The sequence below is a fragment of the Dama dama genome, chromosome 13 (assembly GCF_033118175.1).
Source record: "Dama dama isolate Ldn47 chromosome 13, ASM3311817v1, whole genome shotgun sequence".
NCBI classification, from domain to species: domain Eukaryota; kingdom Metazoa; phylum Chordata; class Mammalia; order Artiodactyla; family Cervidae; genus Dama; species Dama dama.
Genome location: NC_083693.1, coordinates 73,553,481 through 73,580,494, shown reverse-complemented (window position 1 = coordinate 73,580,494; position 27,014 = coordinate 73,553,481). Strand labels below are relative to the sequence as shown.

Below are 27,014 nucleotides of genomic sequence, written 5' to 3'. Positions count from 1 at the left end.
TTCGGGGAGGAGCCACCTCCGACTCTGCCAGGGCCTGTGCAGCCGGGCTGGGGGCGAGGTCAGCAGGAGGTGCCCGCGCCCACAGGCCCGCGGGAGCGGCCCGCACCTGGACGCGCTCCTCGCTGCCGCTGAGAAGCCCCGTGTCGGTCAGCTCCAGGGCCTCCTTGGCCTTCGCACACTTCTCGCGGTCGTCCTTCAGTCTGCCGAACTTCCCTTCGTAGATGGTGAGCGCCTGCAGCGCCTCCTCTGGACGCAGGTTGCCCTGAAGCGGTCAAGACCAGCGAGTCAGAGCCAGGCTTCAGAGAGAGGGCCTGGCTCCAAGGCGCTGGAGGGGTCGCTGCGCTTCCTTGAGTGTGTCTGCATGTAAACGTTCAGAAGTGCGTGCTGGCGATGCGTGCCCGTTACTTCCAGGTCTGACCCGGGCAAGGGGAGCACCCGTCAACTCAGGCGTCCCCTTGCGGAGTGCCGGGGAGACACTGACCTGGGTCCGGAGTGGGCCACCCCCGCCAGGCACGCCCTCCCCGGGGGCACAGCCCTGGCATCAGGGACGAGGGAAGGAGGAGAGCAGCGTTCTCACCAGAGGCTCGGCTTCTGCACTAACACGATTCACAGATCTCTTTCCACTTTAATAACCTTTGAGAATGACTATATCAAGTATCAATTCAGGTTCTTTATCTCTTTTTTGCCACACTGTGTGACTTGTGGGACCTCAGCTCCCTGATCGGGGGTGAAGCCAGGCCCTCAGGAGTGAGAGCGCTGAGTCCTAACCACTGGACCCCCAGGGCACTCCCTCAGTGAGAGTTCTAACTGACACATCGCCAGTGGGGTGAGGCACCGACGTCCACGCTGAGGTGCTGCATTCTTGCCTGCTGATCAGCCCTCACTCCCCCGCACGACCGGGCAGTCCCGGCGTCAGCGAAGCACAGCCTGCTTCACCCCGGGGCCCCTCGGACCAACCAGACACCAAGTGGGAGTTCAGGCCAGCAGCACAGATGGGCTGAGGGCAGGACAGAGGCCGACCCAGCAGATGTGCGTGTGTGCTGGGGGTGGCGGGGAGCCCGATCGGTCCCCAGGCCTCATGTGGAGAATCACAGCCCTGACCACAAAACCCGACCAGCACCTAGGACGTATTCACATCCTTTTCCTGCAGTGTTTACACGTGTGCCTCCATGTGAATTCCACCCAGCGAACCAGGCAGGCTGTTTCCTCCCCGCCTGCACCCCATCCCGGCTGTCTGCACGCCCCTCTACTATCTAGGATGCATGCACATCCTTCTCCTGCGGTGTTTACACATGTGCGCCTGTGAATTCCACCCAGTGGAATAAAGCGGGCCGTGACCTCCAAGCCTGCGCCCTGTCTGCCTGTTTGCATGCCCCTCGGCCGTTGGCACACCTGCCTGCCCCCACTGGTCCCCACACGCCAGACTCCCCGCCGAGCAGTGAGGCACCAACACAATGCCCCCAGGACGCATCTCCGTCTGACTTAAAATGCGTGTCCTTCCTGTTCCCTTCTCCCCCTCCGGCTCCTGCGGGAGCGTGTCCCCCTGGGGCCAGGCTCTTCTCTGGTCACGGCTGTGTTCCTGCTCCCCAGAACACAGTTGGTGCTCAATACAAACTTGAACGAATGTGGAGGCCTGGCTGCGGCAGTGTCTGGGCACAGAGAGGCTTAACCTCTGCGACGACAGCGGCACAGCCCAGGACGGCCCCAGAGCACAGGCCAAGCAGTGGCGCCGGGGGACGCCTGGCCTGAGTCCACAAGAGGGACAAGTCCAACTTCTGAGTACAACTAAGAGGGTAACTTATGAGTAGAGAAATGTTAGGCTTTAGAAGCATTCCCTGACTTAAATGACTGTCGTGAGGAGTCTGGGTAAAAAGAGGCCTATCTAAGCTGGTTTTCAGTTTCACATCCACTCTCTGCAAGGACAGCTCCCTTAATTGCAGGAAGGAAGCGCCCTCACCCTCGAGAGCTCAGCGGCGGAGGCGCCTCGGTCTGCCGGCAGGGACGGCCGGCGCTGCGGGCCGGGGCGCGGGCCGCGCGGGGCTCACCGTGACGGGCTTGGTTTTCTCCCAGTCGGTCAGCAGGTCGGTGGTGCGGCTCTCCACGGCCCGGTCCTCCTGCACGATCTTCATCTGCAGGTTGGCCACCTGCTGCTGGATGGCGGAGTCCTTCCGCCTCATGATGTCGTTGAAGGCCCCCCACTCCCCCTCGATGTTGTCGATGTAGAGCCAGGACGGCGGGAACTGGAACCTCTGCTTCTCCAGCAGCCGCTGGCCATTGCGGTAGAGCTGGAGAGGGAACAAACGCACGGGGCTTTTTCCTCTAGAAGGGCAACAGGAACTACGGTCAGACTGCACCAAGAAGACACCCGTGGGTACAGAACACGCCTGCTTTCCGCCGGGAACCTCCCCGGCTGGCTGGGCCAGCGCCGGGACTGCCCCGGCTGCACCGAGGCAGCCCCGAGCAGGGCCTGAGCGCCCCGGAACTGGGCTTCACACCCTAGGTCCAAACTATGAGAAGGAAATTGAAGTTTGAGGACTTGAAGATCAACAACTAAAATAAAAAGATTTCAAAAGACAAGAACCTGTGGTTCTCAAAGCCCGAAGTACCTGAGGATCACCTGCAAAGCTTTGTAAAATGCTGCCGCCTAGGACGCCGGCGTCCACCTTTACAGGATGGCAGGGGGTACGACAGAGACGCCCTGGGGACCCCCAAGGCACAGCGAAGGACAGAGCTCACCTCGACTTGCTTCTCAAACTGCTTGATCTTCCGTTTCAGAGACTGCACGTAGGTGATGAAGGTCACCGCGTCGGAGGTGCTGGCCGTGTCCACGGAGTGCTGCTCCAGCTCCTGGCGGGACTGTGGGGGGACAGCATGGTGTCGGTCGGGGCACCCAGGGGCCGGCGGGCGGGCCGGCGGGCCTGCCGCCCCGCGGGCTCCCGTCTCCTCACCTTGGAGATCTGCGAGTGGAACTCGGTCATGTTGGAGCCGAGCATCTGCCCAAACTTGCTGAGCACCTCCTTGTGCCACGAGTCGTACTTCAGGTTCACCTTTGACTGGACCTGCGGGGGAAGCAGTGTTCACACCGCAGCTTCCCTGCGGTCACACGCTGCGTCACGGCCACCGTGCAGGAAGCCGGTGGGGCTCACCTTGCCGTAATCTATCACCACCGGTCCAAACTCTTTCTTGGTCTCTGCATTGTCGAAGGTTCCTCGGGCCTTCCTTATCTGGACCAAGAGAGCTTGCCACTTGTTGAGATCTTCCCCGAGCCGGTTATAGATGTTCTCGGCTTGCATGTCCCACAAGCACTGATACTGAAGCCAGACCTGCAAATGAAGAATGCAGTTTCGCACTACAGCTTGACTTCTCATTTTATGAAACATTAATACATATGGTCGTAATCTGTTAAAAAGGTTTGTGTTCTTTCATCACTGTTAGGAATAAACTCTCATTTCAAATGCTCAGTTTCCCAACCAAAAGAGAATAAAGTTTTCTGCTTTCCAAAATGATTAATACCCCAAAAGGTTCATTCTATTGTTCACTCCTTGCTTGAAAGTAGCAAACATTACCTCATAAATCACATTACGTTTAGTCAAGACTTCTTAGCTGCACATTCATTCAGGCTCACACTGCGTCTAAGATGGATCACGCGCACCGGAGGGAGAGGAGCGCCTCACCTTGACGTACTGCTCGACTTCGGTGACGATGCCCATGACTGCAGAGTAGGACTCCTCCAGGGCCACGGGGCCATCTGGCATCCGCGTCAGCGCGTTCCGGTAGAACTTCTCTTCTTCCGTCAGTTCGTAGTGGACGCCCACCTAATGGAACAAAGCCGGAAATGAACACAGGGAGTGCATACAGAAATGTGAACCTCAGCTACCTTTCACTGAAGTCAACTGAAAGAAATGCTATTTAAGGGATAACGTTCATTCATCCCAGTCACAAGTGACCCAAGTATATTTAACTCATCAAACCAAGAAAAGGAACATCAACCACAAGCTGGAAGGTGTGGCATCCCTGTTTGAGCAGGCGTGCCTCAGGAGCAGGGAGCAGGGTGTCCAGAGTGGGCCCCACGAGACCTGAGCCTCTCATCCCAGAGGGCAGGACCGAGGGTGTCGCCTCGGGGAGCGAGGGACCACCACCGAGTGTGAACACCAGTGTGCACACAGTCACTCGTCAGCGTCAACAACCTGCGGGCCAGTCACAGGCCAGGCACTGCTGCAGGCGTTATGAACAGACAAAGACATCTGCTGGCACAGACTTAGGTTCTGCGGGAGAGGAGAGACAACCAAGGGAAAAGCAAAATACACAGGATGTCAGATGGCGAGCAGGGCTGGGGAGAAACGGGGGTGGGAAGGAATGCAGGGCGGGGAGGATGTATTTCACATGGTGGGGGCACGGGAGGCCTCACTGAGGAGGTGACCCTGGGCAGAGACTGGGTGAGGAGGGGCACCGTGGGGACAGGGGATGAGCAAGGGCAGAGGCCTGGGGCCAGCGTCTGCCTGGCCTGTGTGAGGACGAGCGGGCCCCGCGCGCTGCAGCAGACCTGGGGGCGGAGAGGCAGGAGGCAGAGTGCCACGTGTCGGGGGCCCGCAGGCCCCCATGGTGGACGAGACGGGAAGCTGTTACCAGCCTCCCAAAACAGCAGCGTCGGGGTCCACACACACCTAAGAGGTACTCTGGGCTGCTGTGCTGACCGCAGCTTTTAGAGGGACGAGAGCAGAGACCAGTGAGGAGGGGGCTTAACTAGGCCTGCGGGTGAGATGCACCCTGCACGTCTGCAGCACTGGACGCCACAAGAAACAGACCAGAGTAAGTCCTGAAGAGGGAGACGGTGGGCGTCCAGGGTGACGTCAAGATCTGCGGCCTGAGCAGGTTAGAGGGCGGGGAAGAGAAGACTGGGGGAGACGCAGGTCTGAGGGAGGGGACTGAGAGACGACACGTCTGCAGGTGGCCACGTGGAGCCGCGAGGAGGCAGCAGGACCGGCCCGTGGAGTTAGGGTAAGGACCAGAGGAGACAGGAGCACGCAGGGCCAGCGCACGGCTGGTATTCATGACCAGCAGTCCGGATGGGATGTGGATGGCGAGGTGGGGCGGGCATGGAACATACAGGAACCAGTGACGTGGACGTGCCGGCAAGGTGCAGGGAGAGCTGGGGGAGCCGGGAGTGAAGACCGGGCCCCAGAGGAGGGAGGAGAGAACGGAGCCACACGCACAGCTAAGAAAGGAGATACACTTGGGACTGTGTGGGGCAGTAGCCACGGGGAAAGTGTCAGATCACACTGCGCCTTGTCCAGCTTTCCGCCAGAGCGCTGAGCTGACAGAGCGCTGAGCTGAGGTCCGGGGCTTCCTCACGAGAGCAAGGGGGCTCACCTGGTACCTCTGGCTCTGGATCCGGGGAAGAGACAGCACCACCATCTTCCAGGCGAACATCTCCTGGTACAACTTGTACCTGCACTCCTCGATGGGCGGGTTCAAATAGATGACCTGGTTGGTGATCCTCAGCTCGTGAACGACGTTCTGGAAAAGCAGAGGTGTCGTTTTGACTCAGCAGTCTATTTCAGTACAAGGGCTTTGATATATACCATTTTCTCTCTCTGAATCCTTACACTAGTTTCGTGTGAACCACAAACTCTGTTAAGTTACTAATAGATCCGGCCTTCTGTGAGTTCATGTTTGGCCTGCAGCCCTCCCCGAGAGCCTGGAGGAGGTCAGAGGGCAGCTCTGCGTGGGCTCCTCCCGGGCACCCAGCACCTGGGTGTCGGACACACAATAGGCGCTCAGTGAAGCGCCTGATCCGATGTGTGTGACAATGTCTGGACGTGGAGGACCTTGCAACCTGAGAAAGCAGTGACCCAAGGCCGGCTTCACTGATGGGTTTACAGGCTGGGATCAGTCTGTGCCACCCACCAGTGCTTTGAGGCAATTTAAGAATTCCAGCTCAGTCTCCGCTACATATCCGATCAACTCAGACACCCTCATTTGCTTTTCTGCACCTCAGTAATTTTTTTAAAAAAGTATGCCCTGGGGATGAATATCTGTAATATTCAAAAGTGAAAACATTTTAGGTATTAAAAGAAAACATGAAGTCTGGGTAGAAAAAAAAAAAAGGCAATTGTTTCTCTCAGATCAAAGTTTCTATTTGCCCAGTTCTATCAGGCTTCCGATTTGGAGACTTTCACTGGTAAATAGAACACAAATATTGAAAACTACACAGAACTAATGTATGGCTTAATGGATCAGTGTAAGGTGGACACGTTTATAACCACCACCTGTGTTACATGCAGAGTTTAAACAGAACTTTCTGGGAAGCTTGCAGGCCCCAGTAGGCCCCCCCTCCACACAATGGGAAACAGCTGCGTGGAGACAAGGGCTGCTGTCCAGCGTGCTGATGCATCCCTCCATGAGAATTCTACTCAGATTTTCATTAAAACTGACACTTTAGGGTCACTGTCTGAACTTCTGCTTGCAGCAGACGATTGTATTCAGTTCTTCAAATTGCTTCCTATGTACATCCTAGGAGAAGAGAAATTTTCCCCCAGTGTAGGTTCTAAGTTTTATTCTCCATTGAGGAAAATAACCTGGGACTTCGCTGGTGGTCCAGGGGTTAGGAATCTACCTTCTAAGGCAGGGGACGTGGGTTCGCGCCCTGGTGGGGGAACTAAGGCCCCATGTTAATAATGAAGCCGTGAGCACAGCTACCGAGCCCGCACTGGTAGGGAGACCCCCGCACCGTGGCTAAGACGCGACACAGCCATCAGACAAAACGAGTAAAGCCCATTTATTCCTGAAAGCTGAGGCAGAGCAGAGCTCTAACGCAGGCGTGAAGAGGACAGGTATACGCCCTCTCCAGCCTCCTCTCAAGTGGTGTGATCACCAAGGCAAAGACACGAGCACCAGTCCGTCGTCCAGTTGCTCAGTCGCGGGGGCTCTGTGACCCCGGGGATGGCGGCCTCGACAGACTCAGCTTAAGGACGGGCTCCAGTCAGACTCGCCGGGTCTCCCGGGACACTTCCGCTGGCGGTCACTGCTCCTCAGCCCCTTCCGTGACACTCTCCACTTTTCCTGCCTCTCACGCCCTGGCACTTGGGGCGCCCTCTGTAGAGCAGCCCTCCTGCTGGGTCTCCGCTGTCCTCACGGACGGTGGGGGGAGAGCCCTTCTCCTCACCTCACGTCACCCCGGGACGCTGACCAGGCTCAGGTCTGCCCACTGCAGTGGCCTTTTCACTGGCGCTTCCACTGGTGCTTTACCTCCTATGGGACCGGCTGCCCTGGGAGATACTCACCTTGATCTTTGGCTCTCCTCCAGGCTTGTGACTAACTTGAGGGGCATCTGTATCCATGTCAACCTCTGCTTTATCCTCCGCTTGTCCAAGGAGCACCTGGGTCCAAGCTCTCAGGCCAGCTTGCAGTCGGACGCCCAGTATCCTTTCAATCTACAGAGAAAACATGTCTAAGAACAGTGTTTCTCTCAAAGTTAGCTCGCAGAGCGTACTGACAGAAAACTGACGGTCCAGGTCCAGGACAGATTGTTCCCGACCACAAGCCTTCACCCCCAGTTCCTCAACCTCGTCTTCACCCTCCAGCCTCGGGTCACTGACCACCAGGCTGACTGTGCTCTCCACCTGCGGACTCCTGCTGACAAGTGACAAGACCAACACAAACGCGCAGGTGTGGCGAAGGTCTTGATACATGTTCAACATGACAGAAAACCAGCCTCACATATAAAACTAGAGAATATAATTTGGAGATGAAACCATTTTCTTTTTTAAATCGAGGCACAACTGATTTCGTTATTGTTGCTGCTCAGTTGCTAAGTCACGTCTGACTCTCTGCGACCCACGGACTGCAGCACACCAGGCTTCCGTCCTTCACCATCTCCTGGAGTTTCTCAAACTCATGTCCACTGAGTCAGTGATGCTACCTAACCATCTCATCCTCTGCCGCCCCTTCTCCTGCCTTCAGTAACTGACTGTAACATTAGTTTTGGATGTACAGCATAAAGATTCAATATGTATATCTATTTGTAAAATGATAACCACAGTAAATCTAGTCAACATCAGTCACCAAACAGTGACCATTTTCTTTCAACAAGTGAAGAAGGAAGTCGGAGATCTCTGATCTGTGAGGAGATTTCCAAGGACTAGGGCATCCGCACAGCTTGCTTAGAGCTCCCTCATTGTGAGCCACTCAACCATCCTGGGAACGCTGCGGGGGCGGCCTGAGAAAACCTGGGACTCGCACTCGATTCAGAAGACTGGGGCTTCTGAAAGCTCACTCTGTTCAGGGCCCACTGGAGGAATCGCTGCATTTTACTAATCCACTTTAGAGGAGAAAACCTGTGACCCACACACAACTTCAGAACTGACCAGCGACCACCTGTCCACTGAGTGATCTCTGCCACAAAACACCCTCCCTCCCTCCAGAGACTTCACAGACGCTCTGACATCCGCTGATGAGAAAGCCACACGGGGTGCTAAGTATGCTTCCAACACCCACCCCACAAGAGTGAGCCAAGATCCTCTAAACCAGGAACAAAAGGTACGTGGCTGCTGGCGGGCTGGTGGAGAAAGACAGGGTGGCCAGAGAAGGCGGCCCAGAGAGGAGGGCCAGGGAGAACCACCTCAGTCATCAGCAGAGCTGACGTAGGAGGCTGTCAAACACCCAGAAGACGAGAGCACTCCTCTCCTCCCCCGGAGCGCCCTGCTTCCGGTGCAGGAGGAGGGTGACTGCAGCCAGCACCGCAGTTCAGCTCTACTGTCAGCTACAGGGGATTTCTGGAAAGAACCGGATGGTCACGGTCACTGATAACTTCCACAGAAAGAGCTTTCCAGTGATGAACCGACAGACTTGTGGACCGGGGCCACCCCCATGCAGACGGCAGACGGTGCGACGTGTGGCCGGCGCCACCCACCTCCATGTCCAGCTTGTTGACCCAGATGGGCAGGTTGGAGTAGGAGTGCAGGTTTAGGTCGTCCACGGCCTTCTGCACTCTGTTCAGGATCTCGGAGAAAGTCTTATGATCGTACATGCATGTCTCCAGGGAGCGGACTTCCAGGTCTATCTTCTCCTCGATGATCAGTAGGTCGTCCACCTAAAGGAAGGTACAAAGGAGCCAACCCTACGTGCTGGCCTGACACCACACCCCCGTCTCCGAGGAGGGAAGGGAAAGGTATGGACATCGGCAGCCTCTCCCCTTCCCACTCCCGCTTCCGGGAAGGCGTCCTCCGACTGCCCCTGCGGGAGCAGGACATCAATGCATGCTGCTCAGCACCTTCCCTCCCTGGGAGCCAGCTGCTCACCAGACCAGTGGACTCTGTCCTGCCTGCAGAGGCAGGAGCAGGGCCAGGAGGTGAGTGCAGCACAGCCGGGCGGGGATCTGGGGAGGAGGGCCAGGTCTGGGGCGGGCCGCGAGCCGCCAACCCGCGGTCCACACAGCTTTATCAGTAACGGAGCTCTCGGGCCCTTCACCTCTGCCCTGGCCCCCTACCTGAACGGGGACTGTCACTGAACGGCCTCCCTAAAGAACCCAAACCATCCAACAGCCTGGTGAGGGGAGAGCCTCCTTCCCCTGCTTGGCGGACGTGGCCCTGAGCTGTCGGGACCGTGGGCGACCTCTGTGGAGAGCTAAGTGCTAACCGACTGGCCCCCTCCGCGACGGGGAGGCCGGAAGCGGCACGCACCTTCTCCTGGAAGCTGAAGACCGTCTCCGCCAAGCGCTGCACGTACGGGTCGAGCTTGTAGGACTCCCACACCAGGGCGATGCCCTCGGCGATCAGCGCCTGCACCTCCTTCTTCAGGCCCGCCACCAGCAGGGAGATGGTGTTCCGCTCCTCCACCTTCTCGCACGTGCGCTCGTAGGTCCGCACGCTCTCGATCAGCGAGATGGCAAACGGGTAGAGCTGGTTCGCTTGGTGAGCCTTGTTCACGATCGCCAGCGGGACGCGGAAGCCCAGCCACTTGAGGTTTCGCACTTCTTTGGAGAGGGTGATGATCTCGGGGAGGAAGTTGACCTTCAGCTTGAGGACGTTGCCGGCGCGGCCCCGGACCCGCGTGCTCTCGATGGTGAAGATGCGGCCCGACACGCCCAGGTTGCGCTGCTGCACCTTGCGGGCCCAGTCGTCGAAGATCTCCTGCGTATTGAGCTTCATGCGGAAGCTGTCCCCGTCCTGCTTCAGCTTCTGGCCCTCCACGTGGTTCTCCCAGCCCTTGCCCAGCACGTCCTCCACGCGCTTCATGTAGGCCGTCAGTTGCCGGTCGATCTGCTTGGCCCAGATGATGGATCCGGACACGGGTGGCAGGTCGCGCACGTGGCTCATCTTACACGCCTGGCTCTGCGGGTACTGGACCTTGAACTTGTCGTGAAGAGACTCGATGTCGTCCTTCACACGCTGGATCAGCTGCGTCTGGTACTCGCGGATGGCCCCGCGAATGTGAGGCCGGACGAACAGCGCGTTGAACCTGGAGAAGATCCGGAACATCTCGTTGGCGTTCTTGGCCGTGCCGAGCTGGTCTCGCAGGCGGGCGGTGATCCGGGTCTCCACCCTGTCGATCCTCTCGTCGTATCTCTTCATCGCGGCCTCCCAGGCCTCCGTGCCCTCCTTGGAGACGTCCAGCCCGTCCACTTCCTTGACGTTCTCGTAAGCCAGGTTGACCTCCTCTATGGCATTCGCGTCGGCAGCGTCGAAGAGCACCTCGGCCACTTTCATGTCCTGGGGTTCAGGCACCTCCCCTTGGTTTTGCTGCGCAACTGCTGTGACCTGCAAGGACAGGGTTTGGAAGAAAACAGGTCTGCCAAAGGAAGACTTTTACCTCGTTGAGTAGCACACACCACACAAGGTGACCAGTCCGCCACTTAAGCCTAACGTTTACTCAGACTTTTTACAGCCACAACTCAAGGCCGTGTAAGACACCATACTGAACGTTTTAACTCTGCTGTAAAGACCTTCAGACAACGTAGTTTTGTGGCCAAAGCTAAAAAAAAAAACGTGTTGAGATCTGGGTTTCGGGTTCTTCCCTCAAACTGCACTGGGAAGCTCAGCACTTCACAGGAGTGCTACATACAAAGTTGGTATCCAATATACTTCTCATTTTTATTTCTATAACTTCAGATTACAGCCCAGGGTCCACACTGCAGCAGACGGACAGGTCGAGCATGACAGTAAGTGAGAGGGTCCTGCTCAGCCCCCCACGCGCTCCTGGACAGATGGCAGAGCACACAGGCCCCGCGCCTCGGGACGCGGCGGACCGCCAGGCACAGCTCACGCCACTTGCGCGGAATTCCACCGCGGGGCGGGGGCTTGATCTGGGGTCCACAGACGCCGCACATGAAGCTCAGACAGTCTGTGTATTTGGGGAAAATCACTTTCAGTAAGCCTAATTAAATCTAGCATTTTCTTCAATCATGAATGTAGGCAACCGTTATAGCTGTCCCCAGTGTCCTTCTACATCACACGGCAGCGGCTGTAATCCTGACAGCTCGTTTATGCTCACTACTTCAAACTCAGGCTCTCAGGCCTGGCACTAGGTCTTGCTCTTTTACATGTTCATGGAGAAGCACACAGATTACTGTCCACAGATCACAACTTCAAAACTGTGGACAACTGTTTCTTTGTAAACCTGTGCATTTTATTTTATATATTTAAAAACATTCTGAGAACTCCTGGCAATGACACTAGAGGAGCAAAAACTGCATAAAATGATTAAACAGCCATTTCAGGACAACGGACAACCGCCAGAGACAGCCAACACCTTGAGGTGTGCTGACAGCAGGTGAGAGCAGTCAGCCGACGGCCGTCCGCCTGGAGGCGCGCCCGCCCTGGCTCAGGCAGGAAGACTCGCAGCTTTGCAGGTGGGCGCAGAAGAGCAGCTTACAGCAGGGGGTTCTGGGGACGTCCCTGGCGCCTGAGGGGATTAGAATCTGCCTGCACTGGTCCAGGAAGATCCCCCATGCTGTGGAGCCACTACGCCCGTGCACCACAACTATAGAGCCAGCGCTCTAGATCCCGGGAGCGGCTACTGCTGAAGCCCAGGCACCCCAGAACCTGTGCTCCCCAACAAGGGGAGCCACCGCGACGAGAAGACCATACGTGGCAACAGAGAGTCGCCCCCACTCGCCGCAACTAGACAAAAGCCCATGCAGCAAGCAAGACCAAGCACATAAAATTTAGAAAACAAATAAAGGGGGGATTCTGGAAAAGACAGTCAGACAAGGGCCAGTGGAGTAAATTACATATACACACAGGAGACCCTGGGGAGCCCTGCAAGAATGAAAAGTCTGGACAGATTTACAACTTGCTGGCAACCAGAAGTTCTATAACCAGTGAAACGATCCTTCAAATGTGAGAGTGTTGCCAGCAAACCTATGGGACAAGAAATGGCAAAGCATTTCTTCAGGCTACAGAGAGAAGACGGCAGAGGTAACTTAGGTCGCAGAAAGAAATGAAGAGAACTGGAAAACATAAATTGGGGACAAATGTAGAAGGTGATGTCATTATTTTTCTTTTCACCTGCTGATTTTTTCTAAGATATATGTGACTGCTTAACTTGTAACACTGTAGTGCTGGGTTTATAACATATGTAATAGTAATACCACATAATATACATGATATATATGCATTGTAAGAAAAGCATTATTTCTCTTGTAAACATGACAAGCAGGAGGAAAGAGATCTATATTGATTACGAGGTTCAGTCAGTATTGAGTATATCACGATAAATTAGAGACCGATAGAAATCCCTAGAGGAAATACTAAAAAAGAAAATTCAAAGAAATATAGCTGTTAAGTCTCTAGCAAACAGCAGCTCTGAATCCAAACTTATCAATGACTACGTTAAACGTGAACAGGCTAGTCCTCCAATAAGACCATCCTGAGAATGCACGCCTGCACACGAGTTTATTACACACTTTACAAACAAAAAGGCAGTAATACACGTGGTTTACAAACGGAAAGTAGACAGTGATGTTTTAAAACAGGGCTATCTGAGAAGGACATGGCACGAAGGGCTGAGACACCCTAAGCTAGGACAAATCAGTCCCCGTCTCAAGTCTCTCACAGACACGGTAAAGGGTTAACACATAAAACCAACCCACGCACACGTGCAGACATGGATCAGGACTGCACTAGGTCAGGAGACACCGAGCACTATTACCAACCTGCTCCACCCTGGGTGGCCAGCACTCCTCATTGGAGAATGAACCCAAATGGCAGGGTTTCTAGACCGGATTGCCCACCCCAACTAACACTACAGAATTCTCAGACTACAGGAAGGCTGAAAGAATCCTGAACACACACACAAAAGACCCCACCGAGAGCCTATGATTAACACCAACCAATTAACATTGGCTATACATTGGCTTTATCACACATCTATCTGTTTACCCATTTGTCTACCTATACATGTATCAATCCACCTGCTCTTTCTGGACTGGATTGTTTAAAGGGAGAAAAGCAGTGCTCAAGAAAAGTGGTGAATTGAGAAGAGAAAAAAAAAAAGCATGAAGAAAGAAAAGGAGTCATTTAATTGTTTCAATAAACCTAAGCCAAACGCAATTATTATCCACATTTTACAGATAAGGTAGTCTGAGGAAAAGAGGAAAACAATGGGCCCAGTCACATGGCTAGGTCAACAGCTGAATTAGGATGTAAACCCATGAGGTTTGGCCGTAGGGTCCATGCAGTTTGGGGATGGGAATGAATGGATGGAGAATGTTAAAGCTTGGAACGCAAACGCTATGATTCAGAACCAGTAGATCTTTAAGCTGACTGACAGATGAAAATGGAGCTAGAGAAGTACTTCAGTGTAAAAGAGAAACAAGTAGGTGACTGTAAAAAAAAAAAAAAAAAAAAAGAGAGAGTGAGTTCACTCAAGCAATGCAGGCATTAAGTTTTAGACCGTGAGCCACACCTGCGGCCGCAGGACCCTGACGATGACGGCTCTCAGCTGCTCGTGCTGACGCCTGAACTTCCGCATCTGGTCCAGGCGGGCCTGCAGCTTCCTGTGAGCGGGGTTGATGCGCCACACCATCTTCAGGTTTTCTTCCCTCTTCCTTTTGACAATGTCTCTCAGTAACACCTGGAGCTTCTCGTATTCATCATCCCAAGTCTGAAAAACTTCAAAGCACGCGACCATAACCTGGGATATGATTTAAGAGGGGAAGCTTATTATTAAAGCACACTTTCATCGAAATGCCCTAAAGTTGGCTTCCTGATACATTACAACTTACTTTTTCAAATTCTTCGTAGGCAACATGCATCAGTTTCCTAGTGCCTAACACTTTGAGTAACTGAGAACTCAAGTCTCTCGAAATTGCCTCCACCAAGCGCAGCGCCCTCTGAATGGGATATTTCGTGTTTCGGATCTTTCTCAAATGGGTGAAAATCGCAACAAGTGCCTGCCTTATTTTGTCCAGTTCAGTGGCAGACAGCAAGTCATTCAGAGGAAAATCTTTCATCAGAGGATTGTAGTCGTTCACAGTTTCCAAAGCCTGTTTCAGACCTAGATTAATAGAGACACAGTTACACAGTTTTCACATGAAGTTTCAGCAGTTTCATAGCTTTCACATGAAGCCAGACAACTACAGGATACAATGTTATGTGTCAGTTACACCTCAGTTTTTTTTTAAAAAAGTAAAAGAGTATTCCTTCTAGGTTTTTGGGTTGGCCAAAAAGCTTGTTCCGTAACATCTTACGGAAAAACCCAAATGAACTTTTTGGTGAACCCAATACGAGTTAGGTAAACTAGAATACATCCTCACAATGGAACATTTTGATGCTGCAAAATATTTAGTAAACACAGAAACTGTGCTGTTTGAAAAAACAATGCTATTAACAGGTGATCCCAGTGTGGTCTCAATTTTGCTTTTAAAGCATGTCAGTTCATGCATACTCAAAGGCTGTGAGTGGTAGTCCCAGAGATGTCATCTTTGTTTGCTGTCTACACTATCTAAGCAGTCTAGTAATACCACATTGGTTTTGTAAAGCTTGAATTTTATCAGCATTAAGAACACTGAAATTTAAATTTTATACACATGGCTCAAGTTAGGGGGAGTGTATTGTAGACATGGATCACAGGAAAACCTGGGTCCTGGTCTTTTTTTTTTTTAAACTTCCTTTGGCATAAGATTTTTAAAAAAGAAATATATTAGGAAAGATATAAAGGTTTTAGAGGCATTAAAAAAAATTCAAAGTATACATTTCAGTACTAGTGAATGTCCATATCTTAATGAGCATATATGAAATGTGGTCAAAGGAACTGAAAAGGTTTCCTCTAACATTTAAAATGTGGGCACCACAACCTTTTCGGAGGGGAAGGAAAAGAACATGACGACTGCTGTCCCGATGACTGGTTCTAACGTGTCTCTGGTGAAGAGCGAGGTCTGGCCACGTCCGGCACTTCACATCTGAGCGCCCGGTACACGCTCATTCAACGCCACCCTCCCTGCTGCCCATTCAGAAACTACCTTTATCCTGACAACTGTTCGGAACAGGGAAGAGGGCAGAGAATGGGAGGAGGGGCAGGTGAAGAGCAGAAGAGAAAGTACTGACCAGCTCTCCTTCCCTTTTGCAGCCCTGTGGGCAAAGAACTTCTGCTTAACGTAAACCCTGTTCCTGCCTGGACTGTCAAAAGCATGCGTAACTTTACACTGAAAGAAGTGCAGCCTGTTCAGGGCACCAAGTAACTGGGACACCGAGGGGAGCCCCCGGGGCTGCCTACACTCCAGCCTAGACTGGCTCACCTTCTCAAAAGCCCTAAAGGGAAAGGGAGGTAGGTGGGAAGATCATTTCCATCGCCTAGAGCTGGGGAAAGATGAGATAAGATGCAAAGGAGTAAGCAGTCAGGAGAGACAGTGCATCTGTTACTTTTCACCACAAAACCCGGGTTGAGAGCTCACTGCATCAGCCTCTTAGCGCCAAGCTCGAGTCTTTACCTGTGTCAGTGTCAAAGCTGACGGTGGCATGGAATCTCTTGCCGTGTTTCAAGATGTCCAGAGTCAGGAGAACTTCCGGGCTCTCTCGTTTCTCCTGGATGCGGTATAGCGCACGTTCCAAGTTCAGCCAAAAACTGATCTCCTGTAAGGCAGTTCCTGAGGCTGGATCTCGATCAAGTTTGGTCACCTTAAATACAAAATAACATTCAAGAGTACTCAGCATTTAAACAAAGGTAGAAAAAGGGTCATTGATTAAATATGTGCATTAAAATGTAGGGTCAATACTTCAAGTAGATTTCCGTCCTTGTATAATAGGTGGTTTAATTTGGAATCAAAGGACTGAGACCGCTGAGATTAAGGCTGTCTCAGGGATGGTATTTAACCATGTCACATGGTACCCCGACCGCTCCATGCGGTCGACATTAGTCCTCCACCAAGCACTCCCAGGACCAATGGGAGGGAGAACCAACAGGATCACAGAATTCACCTCCTTGACAAGAATGCGTACCGGTTTTCTCACAGATATTAAAGAGGAAAGCATTTTACATGACACATCCAATACGGTGCACTTACCTTTTGGATTTCTCGGATCCAGCGGTTAACTCCAGACTGTAACTGATTGAGGAAGGTCGGGTCTTCAACCTTATCTCCAAAGTCTGTAACTTTCGGCTTCTCTCCACGCTCGTAACACTGCTTGGCAACGTTTGTGATGATCGGGTGAATGGGCAGGCTGATCTCTGGAATTTCAATGTTCTGCTGCAGGTGCAGGAGCCCCATCTCAAGCTCTGCAATCTTCTTCTCCACTGAAGGAGCCATTTTATCACCGTCCCTGAAAAGACAGAAAACATCTCACATTTTGGTGCGCTAAAGAGATTCTATTATTTCAGGTCTGTCAAATATCAATGCCGCACATTAATGCAACCGATTCATATCCTCTGAGTTTACTAGCTTTATCCTCCCAATTTCTGAATACTGCATCATTCTCTTCATGGTGTGTTATAAACATTAAGTAAAATACGACATTCAAACTAACGAAGGAAAACTGGTTTTTACCTGTCTGCCTTGCCAGACTCTCTGATATAGGACTTGAAAAAAGGAGCCACTGCATTGCTGATGAAAGAGTGCAAGGTTTCATATGGCGAGTCTTCACTGAGCGTGAGGACTCGGAGCTGGGAAGACACTGGCTTGTCTGCATCAATCACTGGAGTTCGTTTAATGAACGCCAAGCTGAAAGAAAGGAAAAGAAAACATTAGAACAAATAGTCTCATTCCTCATCAGTCTCAATGACTACAGACTTCTTTGTGGTGCACGCAAATTAAAAATTCATTTGAATGTTTTAATTTCAAAATCATATTAAGAATAAATTGTTGCTTTTCTAATAGTGAAATACACTGCTTCTCTTTCTTTATTCACTTATGTGAGAACTATGGAATCAAGGTTAAGGTTATAACACGTGATCATGAAACCAGGCCAAGTTAATTTGTCTTATATGGAGGTTGAATTCATAATCTTGCCCTCATGAAAACAAACCTCCCTAACAACTGCAAGTTACAAGCTCTGAAGAACTTAAATCTGATCTCATTATAATCTGTCCCACTCATTTATGACATTAAATCACATGTCAGCTTGACCACAACAAAAGTCACCTGCAGGTTAAAGTGATGAGGGAACATTCCAGGCCCTTACACCTGGCCTAAACCAACTCTTCTAGTTTCATCTCCTGCTAGGCACCCCGTACCCAACTTGAGCATCCTTTAAACTACATGACCCATTCTCTACACAGCATGTGTTTTCCTGTAGTTGCTTAAGAAGCCTATATTCAACTGCTGAAATTCCAAGTTAACCTTCAAAACCCAACTCCAGAATCACTTCTTCTGTGGGACCCTCCCTAAACAGAAGCGGTCTCCTTGGTCTTCTGGTTCCACGGTATTCTGCACCTCTAAGATTCTGCCAAGTCATACAGCTAGTGGTCTATCTGCCACTCTTCCTCCCCAAAGACTGTGACCTTCTGGGGAACAGGAGTTAGGTTTTACTCCTTTGCACACCCACTGCTGTTACCTTGCACATAACACAGGTGCTCAAAGGTGGCTGAACCAACAGCTTCAAGGGAAGCAATATCTGAATTTTCCAGTTCTCATATTATGTATATGGACTCTAGACACAATGCTTCCTGTTATTCTAAAAAGTCCATGAAGCTCCTGCTGCGACACGCTGAGAAGGAACACAGTCACAACAGTATTCCTGCCGGAAATGTACAACTTGAATGTGAGCATGGAGAAGCAACAGACAGATCCAGGGCAAGGGCGCTCCATCAAACTACTGTCTGCGCTCAGCAAAGACACCAGTGTCATCAAAGACACGGAACTGGATTCTGGATCATGGGAGAAATACTGCAAGGGGAAGTACTGAGAAAATGTGAATATGCACTGTATCTAGAGTAAACTGTTCTAAAATTTCGGCAATTTGAAAATTGTACTGAGGCAGTGGGCAATGATGTGGCTGTTCTTAGGAAGCGGCTGCAGAATGTTTAGGGACAGAGGGGCAGCCTGTGGATAACTCACTCAGGTGGCTCAGGGGAAGAATGATAATGCAGGCGTGGGAAAGGTTAACTGATGTCTGGGAGGTGCCATACGCTGTCCAGGCAACTCTGGTAAGCTTGAAATTATTCAAACTAAAAAGTTTTAAAAAGCCAGTGCGAAATAAACATTTATGTATTTGAATTTCAGTAAGTCTACTAGCATAAAAATTGGCACAATCTTTTTAAAGTGGGAAATCGGGCAAAGTGTGTTAAAGACTCTAATGCTGTATCTGAACCAGCAGTGCTGTCTTCAGGGATTTATCCCAACAAGAATCAGACCTGTATCTATGAATGTGTGCTACTTACTTATAATAATGAAAACTCAGATATAATCTCAGAGCATTATTAAACATGTTAAGTATTAATACACTGTGGCTCAAGGGCTAATGCCCTGACATGGCAATTAAAATACTTTAACTTTATACTGACTTGGAAATCCTCTTAATTTGAGTAGATAAAATCAAAGACAAGAAACTGAATTAAAGAGTAGAAATCTTGAGAGTGTTTTCTTGGTAACTCTGACTTGATTAGGATTTACATTTAATTCTCACAAGTTTTATAGTCCAAAATAATGGTATATTCATACTACTCACCTATTGGACTTAACTCCGTAGTGAATGTCTATGTTGATGTTATAGGAAATAAATTCTTTTTCTTCTTCTCCTTCATCACCGACATCCTCTGCAAATCATCAAAGACATTATATCAAATTCAAGTCAATATTTCAATTTTTAATTGAATTTATAAACTCCTCAGAGCCTGATGAGCCTCACCCCATCCCCAACCTGGCACTTACACCCCGTGTGACGTGGCTTGACCTAATTTTCCCTTCCACCCGTTTTTTTCTGACTGCCGACAGATCCAGGCGCTTATTTGCTGTGTGATCCCAGGCAAGGTTCTTAACTTCCCGGCCTCTCTGCTTCCCTGTTGTAAATAGGGGCTCGCTGGCATGCCTGGGCAGTTGAAGGACTGCCTGCGCGGATGCCGGGAGCGGGCCTGGCCTCAGGCGGTGCCGGCCGTGTCCATGCACCAAGGCCAGGTTCCCCCCACCCCATCCCAGCGGTCCCATCCCGGTGCTCCTGACATGCAGGCCACCCCCGACCCCTACCCCATCCCAGTGGTCCCATCCCAGTGCTTCTGACATGCAGACCACCCCCCACCCCGGGTATTCTGCTCAGCTCTCTACTCAGCACCCTCTATGTGACAGGCATTACGTCAACTGTATCATACATTTAACCCTCACAACCTTGCGGGGGTGGCATGACTACTGTTATCCTTATTTTCCAAGCAAAGTATGTAAGTAAACTGCCTACAGACACGTGACTAGAAAGGGACAAAGGGACAATGCAGAAGTCTGATTCCAAGCCTGGGGTCCTCACGGGTCGACAGCTTGCCCTCCCCTCTCCGTCAAGAAAACTGCTACCAAGAAACGCCCCCAGGGCCACAAGGGGGCGTTCACCTGGCCTTCCCCTCTGCTCTTAGAGCACTTTCAGAGCCTGCTCTGCGGTCAACCTATGAATGCAGCAGGAATTTTAAAAAGCTTACTGGAATGTAAAACTATGACAACTCAAGATCAATGCGAATAAAATTTCTGGAGAGTTAAAACTCAAAGTTGAAAAAAAATATAAAAAATTATAAAAAGGGGAAGTAATCCAAACCTCTAGACGTAGCACTAATCAACCAGATGCATACACCCGCTAGTTGAATTATCTCTGCAACAACATACTACATGCAATAACTACATTAGGAAAAATAAATACGGAAGAATTAATCTAACTTGGTACATGTGATCTGCCTTTACTTCTAAGTCATGGTGTGATAGCAAAGGCAGCAGACTTAACTAAATGATCTCGGGAAAGCCATTTTTCTTCCCCTCAGCTTCAAATCTGTAAAATGTAAAAGCAGCATCAGAAAGGGGCTGGGTACTAAACTAGGTGATCTGTAAGGTTTCTATAAATGCTAAAAACTATGAGCAAAAGCAGCTTGCTTCTTTAGCTTTAAGATGACACAAATACAAAACTCACACTGAAAGCACAGAAAATATTGGTATATTAATCAAGAAGACAATACTCTTCCAAAAGGTTGTTTTTGGTATATCTCCAGGAAGGAGAAGTGAGCGGCAGAACACTCTAGTGTGCCAGGGACTTCCTAGCTGTTTTTTAAACATTACCAACTACCTCAAAAAAAAAAAAAAACCCCAAACCAACCGAGTTTTCTAACTACTGAAATGTGGACATACCAACAGATAAGATAAATCATACTGCCTGAAACCAACCAAATATGTGACTTCAGTCTGTAAAACACGAGCACAAAGAATATAAGGAAACACTCCCAAACTAAAGCAGCTGTCAGGGTGGTGGGATTATGAAATAATTTTTCCCTCAATTTTTGGAACTTTCAGTAATGTTCTTCTATGGGTTACATAAAATACATATTAAAATAACACTCCAACAATAAACAGAAAATAATTACCAAAGGAAATTACTGACATAATTAGAAAATACAGTAATAACTTTGAATAATTTCTTCCTCCCGGACAAAGCATCATCCTCTATATAAATGAAATCAAACATGCCGACTGGGAACAGCATCTAACCACGCTGCCTGCACGTCCTAATGCAAACGGGGTTAAAGGAGGCGGGCAGGAGGCCAGGCGATGAGTCACGGCCGGCTCCGACTCTGTCTCCTTCTCAGGACGGCTGTGCAGGGCCCGCCCAGCCCACCCTGGACTCACACTGCATTGCAGCAGGAGGCACGCCCCATGACATCACCCTCAGACAAGGGTGTGCAAGTAGGTGCCCTCCACGGCTCCGTAAAACTGCTTCTGATGACAGTGACTGCTGGAAGTCGTCATTAATCAGCTGAAGACCACATTTTGAATTAGGCTTTTTAATCCTGTTCCCCATAAACACAAGGACCACACAAAGCCTGAGTGGGTCTGAGTCCCATTACGGAGAACTCAGGACCTTGTTTTGTAAATGGCCAAACAATTTAAACTTTCCTGCCTCTTCATAAATTATTACATATTCCAAAGAACAGTAATTTTACTTCTGCAGAAACATTAAAAAAAAAATTGTTTGGAGGAGAGAAAGACACTTATTAGTTGATTCCTAACAGAGACTATCAATCCTGCAGTATTAAAGACATACACAAACACAGTCTGCATGTTTTATCAGGTAATATACCACTTTCCATGAAGTCTGAACCAGTTTCCTAATGCTGCTACAGTTCCTGGTGAATACACAACAGACTGATACTGTGCTGCCTGTTAATACACGCACGGAACCAAAGTCCCAGCCCAGTGCTGTGGCCGCCTCTCGGATTCCTCTGCGGCCAACCACCCTGATACACATTACAGCGGCCTGTGGACATCTCTCTGGTTAACTTCTGAGAGTCTATCGGAACTTCTAGAGATGTTCGAAATGTCTTTAAGCACTACTCTGCGCATACTTCTATTGAAAGATGACTGTATCTCAAACCGCAAATGATTTATATCATTACACTGTGAATTAGGTGAGCAATAGCCTCGCTGAATGAAATACAAACAGATACACGTTCACTTCCTCTAGGACTCATACCACCTCTCCCAGGTGGAGCGGGTGCGTGTCTGCAGTCTGGCGAAGAGGCCAGGCGAGGCTGGCCAGCCTGTGGTCACTCCCGCGTCCACCGTCCCCTCCCAACTTTCTCCAGCCACAGGGCGAGCCTCTTCGCAACCAAGCAAACGAGGCCACTCATTTTCTTTGGCCAAATTACTTGTTACGTGTGTCTGGTTCTCTTTACTTTTCCTCTTCTTTTCCTTTTAAAATCCCAACATACTGCTAATAGCACATTATTTTGGTCAATGGCGACCACACACACCCTCCAATTTTTCTCCAGTGGTCACTCCAGCTCTTCTCTTTCACGTCCCTGGGACTTTCTCCAGTCATCCCCACGTCCATCCTCTGCCCTCCTTCACAGGCTGTGACACTCTCGGGGAGAGTCCTGAGCCTCTTCACTCATAACACCACTAGGAATATGAAAGAAGGGTTAAACTCCATGTTCCCCTTGTACATTAGCTAAGTCTGGGGCTCATTTTGACACTTCCAGAAAAACGAATAAGTCAGTGATGCCTAAGGGACTGAATGCTTTTGAAGGCTCATACTAAGTCAAAAGAACCGCTATGAAGTAAATAAAGATGAACAGCCCTTTTTAACGGATACCAAGGAACTGAACAGATAAATTAGTTTTTAGGTTTCAGAACCCTCCTTAAAAGCATCCTTTTCCTAACTGGGTCCTAAAAGCCTGCGGTTTCGGTTTCCTCACTCATGATGGAGTGGGCTGGGCTACCTCTCTCCCGCTGCTTCCAGCCAGATACTTTGCAATGCCAAGCGACGAAATTTCCACTTGTTTTTAGCTCTCAAAAAGTAGTGACGACTGTTTTTCCTTTCCTGTCCACGAATTCCACTCGCTATGAAGCACTGCACGTCTAAACTCACCCGCTGCAGACCACTGTGACCTCCTGAGGGTGGGGGGCCGCCTACAGCACAGGACAGTAAGGTCCAGGTTGAGGGACTCCCGGCCAGCATGCCAAGACAGTGCGGAGTCACAGGAAACGGTTCCTGTTAATTTCTTAATCATCTTATTAACCATTCTAGGGTCTAAGCAAAGGCCAGAAAGGAATACATTTTACTCATCAATCTATTTCTTCATCTTTTAGGGAAATTAAGTCTTCAGAAAAATAATGTTTCAAACTCCACAAAAATATTCCCCATACATCTTTCTACACCACTACATCTCTAGGAGGGCTAGTCCTGTAAAAACCACGAGCTTTCTTTCATACTCCGGTTGCTGGCCAGCTCTGCACTAGCGAAGTGGAGGTAAAACCCCCTCAACCACGTCTGTCAGAAAAAACTAAAATTCCAAGTTTAGGCTGAGTATGGACTAAAGGCAGCCACTATTTTCAGTCTCATCCAAGGATAAGACACCTGAGTGGAACACAATAAAACTAGAACCCCACAGCACCTGCACCCCAGATCCTCCTCACCTTCCCCCCGCTTCACCACCCAACCTCTCCTGGGGATGAACTCAAACAAAAATGCACGTCAGGTAAAAAACGCTACGGAAATGTCACTGCCATCGTAAAATGCCCATCACGTAATGGTCACCTACCTGGTCATACTTTCAAAAGTACACTATGAGGAAAACACTTTTCTACAGGCCAGGAATTACAGGAGGGAGATTTCTCTTTTTACATCAAGGAGCCACAATTTAACCTTCCCTTGCCTACCAACTCTCCGCTATCAAAATAAAATTGTTAGGAACTTCCCTGGTGGTCCAGTGGTTAGGACTCAGCGCCCCAACTGCAGGGGGCATGGGCTCAATCCTGATTGGGGAACTAAGATCCTGCAAGCTGCACAGGGCAGCCCCCCAAATAAACTGCTAAATTCACAACCTTTATTCTACACTGCAAGGAGTGCTGTACTTTACCAAAAAAGTTTAAAGCTAGAGGCAGCAGTTAAAAAAAAAAAAGAAAAACAGAAATACGCCGATTTTCAATATAAAAAATGCTTCCATATTCAATTATGTGTTTGGAAAATTCTTTCCACAAAAAAAGGGAGGTAAGTGAGGGGAAGATAAAGTAGAAGTAAATAAATTCATTGAATAAATGATATGACTTCATTGTTGGTGGTGGTCTTTATTTGGTTTAAACCACTCAGATTTGTTCTCAATATTATAATGGAAGCCTACTTTTTCACTGTAAATAACTACTGGATGTTCATATTTGTTTAAAGGAGCAAACGGCGACACTAACTCAAAAAAACCACCTGGAAGACAGATAGTTCTCGTACTAAGTGACCTGGGCCTACGCTTGTGTCTAAATTATGCTAGCGCAGCCAGGGTGCTAATTAGACTTATGGGACCACATAAGTTTTCCTCAGATTTATATAAGTGAAAAATAAGTTACAGATCAATTGAATTACTAGAGATACTTATGGGACTTTTATAAATACATGAATGAGGTAGGATTTCAATTTTAGACAGTCTCATTCCTTAGTCAATGTTCAAAAGTGCAAGTCATTATGGAGCCAAGATTCGAATGCCTGGATCCTGAAAGCAGAAAATGGACCACCAAGAAAACAGAAGCGATTTGTACCAGAAAGCATTCAACAGAAATAGGGTTACCCTCCAATAATTTTAGCAAAAGTTCGATCCTAAGATGTTGAGTCAAATGAACCACTAAAGAGAACCCTAGAAGCAAAGAACAAAACTTACAGTTTATTGTCCGTAAAAAGAAAGTGAGACCTAACGTAGAAATCACTGATTTCAAAACACACACAGTGCAATGAAAATATGATCAAGAATTAGCCAAAAAAAAAAAAAAAAGAATTAGCCAAGGTCAAGCCACTCAAAATACAGTAACAATGCAGATTAAAATGTATTTTAATAAAACAATGTATGTTCACTGAAAAACCACCACAAAGACAGACACCAAAAGGCTGACTGTGGTCATAGAGAGGTCGAAGGATTCCAGGTGATTTTAATTATCTGTTTACTTTAATTTTCTACTGTGACCATATACTTTAAAGAAAAAAAAAAGGAAATGAGTTCAAAAAAAGTTTTTCAAACACTGGTGGTTTCCAAGTGGGAAGACAATCCCAAACATAAAAGAAAAACCTAAACAACATTAATATTCATATAACATAAAATATGCCTGGATGGTTTACTAGCTTTGAACATTCTCTGTGGATCTAAGAAAAATTCTCCTTCCCCCTGGCTGACCCTCCTGCAGAGACCGACCAATGCTACAATGAAGCATCTACTGAGTAAGAAAAGTCTTTGAAAGAAACAAATTATCTGAAACAAATATAAGTCTGGGGGGAGGGGGCAGGGAACAGGACCAGGAAGCAGACAGCACAGCTTTTTGAGATTACAAGAAGCTTGCCCCCCAGCACTTACAGACAATGCCCCATCCTCGGTCCTAAGCTAGAATTTACCTGGTCCTCATCCTCTTGGTTCCTGGATGCACCCGGCCACACCCATACTGAACTGTCAAGACACTCGGGCCACTGGCTACAAATGGTGTCAAAGCATCCAGGGGAAATCCTAGTCGAAGGCTAGCTCCCCTCTCAAGAGGAGTCCAGCCCTGCTTTAGGGAGGTCACTACTGGAGGAGACCGCTGGAATATGCAAACCTTTGGCCCCCTCCCTCCACTGGGTGCCTAACCTGTTTCAGTATACCTGCTGCCAAAGCAAGCACGGTGCCTAACCCGAATCCCTCTGCTTTGAAGATGGTAAAACGTGCCCAACATCCATAAGATGTTAGGGGGAAAACCCGAAGGAACTTTCTGACCAACCCAATAGATTCAAAGACCGCTGGGTCACCGTTAGGATCATCTTAAAACAAAGTGAAGTCGCTCAGTCGTATCCGACTCTTTGTGACCCTATGGGCTGTAACCTGCCAGATTCCTCTGTCCATGGGTTTTCCCAGGCAAGAATACTGGAATGGGTTGCCATTCCCTTCTCCAGGGGATCGTCCCCACCCAGGGATCGAACCCAGGTCTCCCGCATTGCGGGCAGACGCTTTACCATCTGAGCCACCAGGGAGTATTCCATAAATACAAGGTATGTCTGAATGAAAACAAGCAGACTGGAAACTGAGATGCTGGGTCCAGTCTCGGGAGGATTAGCTGGTGTGACCTTGGACCAGTCGTTTCAGCTGGGCCTCAAGTTTCTCGAGTATGAAGCGGGGGTGGGGAGGGGTGGGGTGGGGTGATGTACCCCGCCTCGGCAGGGGACAGCGTGAGGTCCAAAAGGCCGAGCTGCGTGCGCTGTCCAACCCAGCACAGGGGAAGCCCCGCGGGGCAGAGCTGCCGTGGTCCCTGCCCTGGCCTCGGTACGGGGCGGGAGGTGGGCCGCCGGGCCCTCCCCCTACATCCGGGCGACCGAAGCGGCCACAATCCAGGCCGTCCGTCCGGGATCCCTCCCGAGGCCGGCGCGGCCTGGACACAAACCGAAACCGAAGAGCTCATGTGACAGCGGAGGCCGGGATGCAGCCTCCGCCCGCGCTCAGCCCGGGAGACGCCGGTCTCCACCCAACTCGGCCATCTTGAGAGGCCGAGCAGACAAAGCGAGCCCATTGTCCCCGCGGGTCTCCGTCCCCGGGGGGGCGCCCCCGGCGGCTGCGGGCTTGGCGGGGCGCCCCCTCCGCAGCCCCGGGCCCCGCACCTTTGAGCGTGGAGCGCTCCACCAGGACCGTGTGCACCTGCGGGTCCGAGAGGAACTTGCGCATCTGCTCCAGGGCGCTCTTCTCCTCCAGCGCCGCCTCGAGCGCGGCCGGGGCCTCGCCGCCGTCCTCCAGCAGCAGCGGCACCAGCTTGCGCAGGTGCTTCTGCAGCACCGACACGTCGGCCACGTTCTGCACCGCCGACACCTCCAGGCCGGCCGAGCCGTCCTCGCCGCCGCCCCCGGACTCCGACATGGCGCCGCGCTCGGGACCCGCGCGCAGCGCTGAGGAGGCGGCCGCGACTC

The 27,014-nt window shown here is 50.3% G+C and overlaps 1 protein-coding gene across 1 annotated transcript in view; it reads right to left on the bottom strand.

Moving 5' to 3' along the window:
* DYNC1H1 (dynein cytoplasmic 1 heavy chain 1) overlaps positions 1–26,979 on the bottom strand; it is a 61,621-nt gene extending 34,642 nt beyond the window's left edge. Inside the window, exons 1-17 of the mRNA XM_061159440.1 lie at positions 26,712–26,979; positions 19,101–19,188; positions 16,982–17,155; positions 16,502–16,757; positions 15,929–16,115; positions 14,225–14,496; positions 13,906–14,133; positions 9,681–10,757; positions 8,912–9,091; positions 7,284–7,433; positions 5,371–5,517; positions 3,675–3,815; positions 3,147–3,323; positions 2,949–3,059; positions 2,737–2,856; positions 2,046–2,285; positions 107–262 (exon numbers count right to left, since the gene is read on the bottom strand). Of these exons, the coding sequence (XP_061015423.1) occupies positions 107–262; positions 2,046–2,285; positions 2,737–2,856; positions 2,949–3,059; positions 3,147–3,323; positions 3,675–3,815; positions 5,371–5,517; positions 7,284–7,433; positions 8,912–9,091; positions 9,681–10,757; positions 13,906–14,133; positions 14,225–14,496; positions 15,929–16,115; positions 16,502–16,757; positions 16,982–17,155; positions 19,101–19,188; positions 26,712–26,964 (3,957 nt within the window). The 5' untranslated portion in view covers positions 26,965–26,979. The remainder of the gene's footprint in view (positions 1–106; positions 263–2,045; positions 2,286–2,736; positions 2,857–2,948; positions 3,060–3,146; positions 3,324–3,674; positions 3,816–5,370; positions 5,518–7,283; positions 7,434–8,911; positions 9,092–9,680; positions 10,758–13,905; positions 14,134–14,224; positions 14,497–15,928; positions 16,116–16,501; positions 16,758–16,981; positions 17,156–19,100; positions 19,189–26,711) is intronic.
* Positions 26,980–27,014: the final 35 nt, after the last annotated feature.